The following is a 9265-nucleotide window of genomic DNA, read 5'->3' as shown; positions in this document are numbered from 1 at the left end:
GTGAAACAACTGTCTTAGTTCTCATACGCTTGTACCCAGTTATTGGTGCACTGCTCCGTGGCTGGGAGATGGAAACCACATAAATCAATAAAAAATGAAAAAACCTCTGTTATGTACAGGAAGAACATAAAACTTCCTGAGCATGTGCACACCTGTGCTTGATGCTCTTTATTCCCATGAGATGCAAGGTCATCATGACTTGATCCAGCAGGTCCATCTTGTTTAGACTTATGACTTGTCCCAGCCATCTATTTTTTGCTGCATATTTAAAGGACAGATAGTGAGATTCATCATAAAAAACACATTAGAAATGATTCTGAAAGAACTCTATATCATCCAACGAATTTCTTTTGACTAAATTCTTACTGAACTTAACAAACAACAACTTACAAAAAGTGGGCAATGAAAAGGGTTGTAAACTATCTGATTTTCACTATATTACAACTATCCTATAATTGGCCCTATTACCCTCCCTCTACGTGTCCTACAAAATCTGATACAAATAAAGGCACCTAGAACAGAAAATCAAAGAATGAATCCTCGTGAAATGCTTAAAATTGTCCTACAAATAGCCCTATTAACCTCCCTCTACTGGATTACTTCCTACCTCACACACACACACACACACACACAAATCACATGTGCATTTTCCATTGCTAAATCATTACTTTCCTGCACTGAAAATCAAAACACACCGTCAAACCCACCTTCGTAGGCGACACACGGTCCATATCAGGCAAGTCACTCGCAAAAACAAGGGCAACATTAGCATGGGAGAGGCATTACTGTCCTACAATAAACCAAAAACACACTTTCAAAACACCTTCATAGGCGACACGTGAACCATGTCAGGCAAGTCACTCACAATACAGGGGCAACATTGACATGAGAGAAGCATTACTGTCCTACACTAAATGAAAACACACTGTCAAAAACACCTGCGCAGGCAACATATCAAACCATATCAGGCAAGTCACTCACAAAACAAAGGCAACATTGACATGAGAGAAGCATTATTCTCGTACACTAAATCAAAAACACTGTCAAACCACCTGCGCAGGCAACACATGAACCATATTCAGGCAAGTCAGTCGCCCATCAGGATCGACCTCGACATCTACAACACCGGAAATCTACAGTCCCAAGGCTTGCCTTCGAAACCTACGAATCCTAGTTCACCAGTAGCCTAGGAACACGAAATGCCCCGTGTCGTCGTCCATCTCCAAATTAACGAGTGCTCCAAACAATTTCTACCATCTGCTACTCGATTTCATCAACTTAGTGGAGGGGCGCGTCGACCCGCAGTGAATCGGCACCTCTGCAACAACCGCGCGATGGCCGCACGCGCGCCGTTCCTCCTCTGTCCGCGGCGGAGCGGCAGAGCGCATCGATTTGGACAACCTAAACGCGGATGACCGGAAGAGATCGATGGGCATACCAGGGATTCGCCGCGATTTTGCCCTTCTGTGCCAACAGAACAACGGCCGCGCACGCCGTTCCTCCTCTGCCGAGTCTCCGGTGCTGCTCCTTCTGACGCGGCCTGCAGCGCGTCGTCTCTCCTCGGTCGCGTCTCCGCCGCTGCACCGCCTTCCTTCACGCCGCGCCCGCTGTCCCGCCCTCGCTCCGGCGGAAGACAACCGCCGAATCGCCGACACGCCGCCGGCTGCTCTCGCGCTGGATTTGGGGGATGGGTTGGGGGGATTGGAACGAGATCCGCTCCGCTGGGAGGGGCAGTTTCGAATGGGAGGGGTAGTGGAGAGGAACAGGAGAGGAACTCGACCACGAAGCCACGACCAGGGGACACCTGGCGCGCGCATCGACGGTTTCGCCTGAGCCCACATGAAACGCGCGTGACCGCGAGATCTCGATCGGACGGCGCACGAGCCCGAGTGCTCTGTAAGACAAAGTAGCACTCGACCACTTTTTAGGATTTAGGAAGAAAGAAATGATTTCGACCAGGGGTACTTTTCTTTTTCTACAGATTCAGAGATGGGTTGGCGCAGAGAGGCCCCTGGATTCCTTCTACTCTCGAGAAGGAACCAAACCCGTGTTCCTTATTTTAATCGCCATGCTAATTCATCGAGGAGAATCTCATCTCCTCATAGTTTAAGATCAGTCGGCTGCCCAGGCTGCCTGACGTGACACTCAAGGAGGAAGTCACCCGCACAAAAAAAAAGGGAGGAAGTCGGCTTCGCGGGCAGCAGGCTGGGATTTGCGCGTAGCGCGTACCGTCGGGGTACGTACGTATGTGCACTCATTAGCTGTCCAGATAAAAATAAAATAGTGCACACGTCTCTTTCTGTAGCCTCTACGTCAAGTAACGCCAACATTCAGCGCTGTCCGGCTGCGAGGTTTTGCACGGTGAGTGCGCGTTTTCGGCCTTTGTTTACAGGGGAGGGAATCGGGATGACAGACCGGCGTTGCCTGCCCTCTGCTTCGCTTCTGGGATCCACATCGAGCATGTATACTTTGCATTGGATTTGGACCAGGGCCATGCAGATACCATGTTCTTTCCTTTGCCTCCAAAGCAAGTCGGAGTACATGTTCTTTTCTTTTGTTATTACACTTGGTACTTATTTTCCATGGATCCATCCGGTGGAAAGTGAGCTATCTGTGGTCAAAAGTGGAGCAGGCAACTGCTTCAACCGTGGGAAACGACGGTGGATTAATTAAGACGTGACAAACGCTCGTTTCTACGCCACGGAACGCATGCATGGCGTGATCCAATCTTTATCGGCTTTGGCGTTGTGATAGTGAACAGGAACAGCGCGCGAGCGATTCGCTGAACGGTCAAAAAGGGGGTGCAAAATATCTGACGGAAACCAGCGACGAGTAATAACGAGGATAAGGACTGCACCCAGAAGTTTAGCGACGACAAAACGATTTTTTTAGATGAACAGTACAACACGACATCTGCACATTGTGAAGCAGTCTTTGTGTGAAAGAATCTCTTGAGCATTGTGCACATTTTGCACGGAACTGTCGGATGTATGTCGTTTATTGAACTCGTTTTGTGAGATTTATCATGTACTTACTCCGTTTCGAATTACTTAAAAGTAGATGTATCTAGATGTATTTCAGTTCTAGATACATTCATTTTTGCGACGAGTAATTTGGAACGGAGGGAGTATGTATGTAGTCGCAATGGAGCATGAGGAGAACGAGGTAATGAGCGGCGGTGATCATGGCTTGGGGTTGGACCAGAAGCTGCCGTCGTCCATCATCATGATCTCGTGCAGCCCGTCCCAGATCTCCTGCTCCCGCGCCACCGGCCTCCCCTGCTCCGGCACGTGCGCCGGCGACGATGCATTTGACCCGCACTTCTCGCGAGGGCTCTCCGGCCTTTGCTGCCGCTGGGGATGGGGCTGCGCAGCCGCCCAGGAGGAAGCGGAAGCGGACGCGGACGCGGACGCGGAGGCCGCCGACGACGACGCCGGGAAGTTGAGCTTGGCGCGGTGGCCGCGGAACTCGAGCGCGGCGACGTCGTAGGCGCGCGCGGCCTCGGCGGCGGTGTCGAAGGTGCCGAGCCACTTGCGCACGGCGCGGTGCGGGTCGCGGATCTCCGCCGCCCACTTGCCCCACGGCCGCTGCCGCACGCCCCTGAACTTGCTCCCGCCGCCGCCAGCCCGCCGCTTGCCCACGCCGCCGTTCCTCACGAAGCTCGCGGCCGAGCACTCCTCCCCCTCGCTGCTCGACCCGGTCGTCGCCGCGGCCGCCGCAGCGGCAAACTCGCAGCCGGGGCACCCGTCCGCGCCGCACCTGCCGCACGCAGGCACCGGAGCGGCAGCGGCAGCGGCAAACGGCGGGTTCGATGGCTCCGGGTGCAGGGCGGGGGCCGCGGTGTCCCCGGACACGACGGAGATGAGCGCGCGGAGGAAGAGCGAGTTCTCCTGCTCGGAGTTGGGGAGCTGGAACCCGCCACCGCCGCCGCGCTCCAGCCTCGGCACCATGGCGACGTGGAGTCCGAGGTGAGGTCGGTGTCGCGAGAAAGCTTTCGGGCTGCGCGCGCTCGTGTGCTGAGGTAGCCGGCTTGCGTTATCGTGATCCCACTGATGTTTCAGGTAGTTTGGGCCCGTGGCTGCCATTTATAGTGCGGTGTTTCGTTTTGGACGCACGTTCTTGTCGTGGGAAGGGAGGTGGAAACGGGGGAGAGCGAGTGCTGGAGCGGATGAGCGCTGCCGACGTGCGACGGCTGGTTATTCGAGCTGTTCTCACACGTTATACGTTGTCAAATTCGCCTTACTTGGACACAATTAAATCTATTTCCGTAGTAGTACTCCATACGTGTACCAGATATTTGTATGTATATCGTCGAGGTGTCATTTATTCGGTGGAATCATCTTTTGTGGCAATACTCTGTCATTTATTCTGTAGAGTCAAGTTTGCCTTGGACAGAATCTGTTTCATACTATGCGGCGATTTTGAGATTTATTGGTGTATATTTGGATGAGCAATCCTTTTATGAATATGAATTCTGCATTATTGCTTGATATTTTTATGTGAAGTGTCATTTATTCGGAAGATTCATCCGTTGATGTGGTGTTGTAGTAGGCAGCGTTTGTGTTAAGCATGTCGAGCCTAAATGTAAGTTCTTCACACGGCTTGTCCTTTACGTTAGAATTCTCATCACGGATATGTTGATTGTGTGTGTATGGCTGGCCGCGTGACCTGAGGTACCGTATGTATCTCCAAGCACCGGAAACCGTGACCTACCTTTGCGAAGACTGCTATTCCCCGTCGCTATTTGAAACCATGTGGCTGCTAGACACACTCATGCCTTCATTGATTTAGAGGAATTTTGTAGAAATTTCATAGAATATAATTTTTATAGAAAAAAAATTCTTTAGTATCCTTTGGTTTATAGCAATGAAATCTTATTCCTACGAAGGAATTCTTCCTACCCTTCACATTTCATAAGAAAATAAACATTAGCCTAGAATCAATGAGAAAAATTCTTTGATGTGAATTAAAGGACATCTCTTTTCCTATTCCTACTCATAGGATTTAAGATACATGTCATCTCATTTCCTACGACTTTTCTATTCCTATAATTTTCCTATCATATGAATCAAATGAGGCCTCAGACATATTATGATGCCATCAAGCAACAGGGCATGACGTTTACTCGAGCCATGCCCACGGAGGGCATCGGCTAAGTGGTCTCTATCCTTTTACTTTTAATTAGGGTTTTGCCATGTTACCTAAAAAACACGTGTCAATGTACATACCCTTTTTTCATCTCTTTTCATCTATATGAATAGGTAGTGTTCGTGTTGGTTCCTCGAAAAAAAGAGGCCGGCAGGGCGTCCTACCAAGCGGCGAACTAGCTAGCTGAAAGGCGACCCGAACTTGCAAGATTTACCAAACGACGAAATCAAGTACTTACATCAAAGGATTCGGTACCAAACTTAAAAAAAAGGATTCCATACCCTAAAAAGTGCCATACATTTTTACCAAACGGCGCATGCATTTTTACCAATTTTTTTTTAAAAAGATCCGGACTTGGAAGATTTACCAAACGACGCATGCATATTTTTTGGTGTGCAGTCCATGCATTTTTTTAAATCAGTTCAAACTCCGTAGAAACCGTGGTTCAAACTGTTTCGTGTTGCCCATGTTTGGCTTGATCATTTTCAGTACTATTAAATTGTTGATCTATTGAAAGACACCTGACACCTATTCGTATCTCAGAGATGGTGAGTGCTAAGCAATCGCTAACTTGGAGTATTATTAGTCTCTCGATTCACAAAAAGATATTTCGTGACGGTGCAAAAAAGAAAAGAAAAGAGAAGCGGTGGCTAAACCAGCTTGACGAAGCTGTGCCACGGTGCTAACCGCGCACCGTCTATCGGACAGAACGCTGACAACGGACTCGATCCAGGACTTTGACCGGCTGCGGGAGAAGAAGTGTGATGGGAATAGTCAGCGCTCCCACCGTCAGGGGGTGTGAAAGCGAGAGCTCACAGTCACAGGATAGGGCCGACGTGGGGGGGTTGCTGTTGTTTAACACGGGCGGCTCAGGTCGACGCCGGCCCACCTACCAACTACCGTGCATGCGAGATGGAGACGTGCTTTTCGCGTCCCCGCCGTCGTGGACGCCGGCGTATCGCGAGACGTTCAAAACCAGTTTTCTTTTCTTTTCTTTTCCTTTTGATTGATCGGAACGGGCGTTGCTTTCAGCCTGGCTGCTCGTGCTCGACCGTTGTCATTCTTTTTTAACTGGGGAGTGGGGACGCAAGGTGACGAACTGCCTGCGTCGCCCCGTTCGGTCATGGAAACCAAGTCTTTGATTTACACCAAGCAATCTCCTATTATACTACCGTCCTAAAAGACAGACTTGACAAATCCGGCCCTCTATACGTCTGCAGACAGCGCCCGCCGCCCCCTCATATATTGCGTCTCATATCCATGAATCTTAAATTCCGATCCTTAAATCCATGCAATTCATGCCCGTCGACAATACGATACAAATTGTCCGAATTGAAGAGTTGGAAATAAAGCAGAGCAAATCATAGTTCAATAAACAGGACATGCCAAAATGAAATCAATGTCCGAGCGTGACGGATGGCTTCAGATCACTGGCCGGGCACCTGCTCCGAGCGGAATGCGTCATGCTCGTCCTGTTGCACCTGCATGCGGGCTGCCTCCTCCGCTTGGATCCGGGCCGCATGATCTGCTGACGTTGCCGCAGCCGCCCCAGCCACCTCGTACTCCCTATGGTCGTTGATCTTCTTCTTCTTCTTGTCCGCAAGCCACTTCTTTGCATACTCATCCAAGAGGGTTTCGTCCGTCAACATGATCTTCGCATCTTCCGCGTCCCATGCGAGTCACAACCTCTCCTTCTCAAGCTCAGTCTCGCCAAATGTCTTGGCCTTCTCGAGTTCCCATTTGATCGTCGTCTCTTGCTTTTCCAACTGAATCTTCTCCCTCTCAATTTTGAGACTCTTCTCCGCCCACTTCTGGCCCCACTCCATCTCTCCTTTTGTGTGTCCAACATTAGCTTGTATCTCTTCTCTTTATTGTTCTCCCTTATGAAAAAATGCCCGTCCATGTGGACGACATTTTTGTAGCTGCAGCGTCACGGGAGGCCCGTGCCTTCTCCCACTTGTTTTCCATGACTTGTCGGTTATCCTTGGCACAATGGCTCTTTCATTCGCGACGACAGCATCATCCTCTTCATCGTCCAACCCAATTGATTGGTGGGAGCTTGATCCATCATTCCTCTTCTTGCCGGACTTGAGATTGCCAACAAGTTGGTTCCACTTCGGCTTGCCATTAAATATGATCCAACAATGACTAAAAGCAAACAACTTATTCTCCACCTCATGATACAAAGTGGCCGCCACCGACGTCTAGCAAACAACATATGTATGAGCACGAGAATGCAATCACAAGGAAGCATATGCAAATGACGACAAGATGAAACGACTAAGCTTACGTGAGTTGCCACTCCCATCCCACTTTGAGGCCATTTGGTCACTTGTGAGTAGTAGCCGACGTACTTGTTCACTTCTCCTTGAATGACCCCCACCGATGTTGGAGAGATGGCACACTGCGAGTGGTCACAATAGGATGCGGCTCTACATACTCCTTTTGTTCGTGATACTCCTTCCAAATTTTCTCCCAATACTTGTTTCCCTTTTGCTCGGTGCCGCATATTGGATTCATTGTTGTGGTCAACCAATCTTTGACCAACAAGATGTCTTCAAATCTTGAGAATGTCGGATCTCTTGCCTTCGCCGTCTTGGCCTTCTTCTTCTACTTGCTCGGATTGGATCGGATGTTGTCCGAACTTCAAATGCGGTGGTGCCCTCCAATTCATACTCCATTTCAGTCGAATCTTCATTGTCATTGATCATGTTTGACAAGAACGCCTCCTACATGATAATGGTTTTCAATCATTCATCATGTGTGAAATGAACTAGTGGTCTATGCAAAAATTTGATTAGATAGGAGCAAAGAAAATGTACCAACTCTTGTTCTGTCATTCCGTCAAACATGTCGAGGGCAGCCCCGGCCGCCGCTGGCGCCCATGCTCATCTGCGCCAAAACAAGCTACGGCAAGTCACATACGTCGACACCGGCATCTGCGTGGGTGGAAAGCTCTCCGGGATGGCCCAGCCAGTCGCCGAATCCTCCTCTGTCCCAATGGGGTCGGACCGCGTAATCCGCGTTGGCGCTCAGATGGAAGGGGTGCGGGGTTTCGGGCACGTGGGGGGGGGAGACAACTGCTCCACCATGTCTGAACCTCTCCGCGCCACCACCGCTGCCTCCCTCTCTCGCTGCCGGCATCGCCGCAACTTCTGGGTGACATTCTCCACCTTGCAAGACGGAACTGACGAAGCGATGCCAATGGACGAGGTGGACTACGTCTCCATCGCGGCGGTCGGGGACGGGCTGGACGACATCTCTGGAGGTGGATTGGGACCGGTGGTAAGGATGGGGAGCATGGGTGGAGGACGGTGAGGGTGTTGGAAATATGCCCTAGAGGCAATAATATTTGTATTATTATATTTCCCTATTCATAATTAAAGGGTTTATATTCTATGCTATAACTGTTATGATCCTGGAATATGCGATTCAATGAAAAACTCATATGCACGTGTGGAATGATGAACGACAAAATAAAAAGTTCCTAGTCTCGCCTCTAAGACTAGCTCAAGTGTTGTTGGTGATCACGTTTTCTGGATCTTAGGATATCATTAAGTGTAACGATGATGCTAAAGCAAACATTGAGATTATGACGTTGGAAGAACGATCATATTGAACCGACCCAATCTTGTTTGACATGAATTGAGTCTATATCGTCTACATTCAATTGTAATAACAGGAGTGTTAACATGTGAAGTTGCTCCTTAGACCATGAGAGTATCGTGGTCACTTCTTACCGTACGGTGGGCTTTGGGGTTGCTCAAACGTCACATGTAACATGATGATCATAACGAAAACTTACAACACTACTGGAATCCGAGAATTTGTCATCAGCCTATTCTTTGCCGCCTGCTTACCAAAAACAGACGGCAAAGAAAGGGCTGACGACAAAGATACTCTTTTCCATTAGCCACCTCTTTGTCGTCCGTTAGCGGACGGCAAAAAAGCAACCACCTAACAGCCTGACCCCTCCTCTCTCTCTTCTCTCTCCGTCTCTCTCCGACCCCCTCCTCTCTCTTCTCTCTCTCCCCCCGACCGCACCCCACCGCCGCCCCCAACCACGCACCGCCCCGGCTCGCCGCCTGCCGCCACCAACGCCCCGCCGCTACGGTCC

General features: G+C 49.9%; 1 protein-coding gene across 1 annotated transcript; it reads right to left on the bottom strand.

The window, feature by feature from the left end:
• Positions 1-2845: 2845 nt before the first annotated feature.
• LOC119314227 (ethylene-responsive transcription factor ERF109-like) lies at positions 2846-4037 on the bottom strand. Its single transcript, XM_037588981.1, has one exon. The coding sequence runs from the start codon at positions 3948-3950 to the stop codon at positions 3183-3185; it is 768 nt and encodes a 255-aa protein (XP_037444878.1). The 5' UTR covers positions 3951-4037; the 3' UTR covers positions 2846-3182.
• Positions 4038-9265: the final 5228 nt, after the last annotated feature.

Source organism: Triticum dicoccoides, chromosome 6A, assembly GCF_002162155.2.
Source record: "Triticum dicoccoides isolate Atlit2015 ecotype Zavitan chromosome 6A, WEW_v2.0, whole genome shotgun sequence".
NCBI lineage: Eukaryota > Viridiplantae > Streptophyta > Magnoliopsida > Poales > Poaceae > Triticum > Triticum dicoccoides.
Note: the sequence above shows the minus strand (reverse complement) of the source record. Positions and strands in the feature narration are given on the sequence as shown.

Coding starts and splice junctions, on each gene's coding strand:
- LOC119314227 (XM_037588981.1), bottom strand. CDS start 3,950: ATGGTGCCGAGGCTGGAGCGCGGCGGCGGTGGCGGGTTCCAGCTCCCC.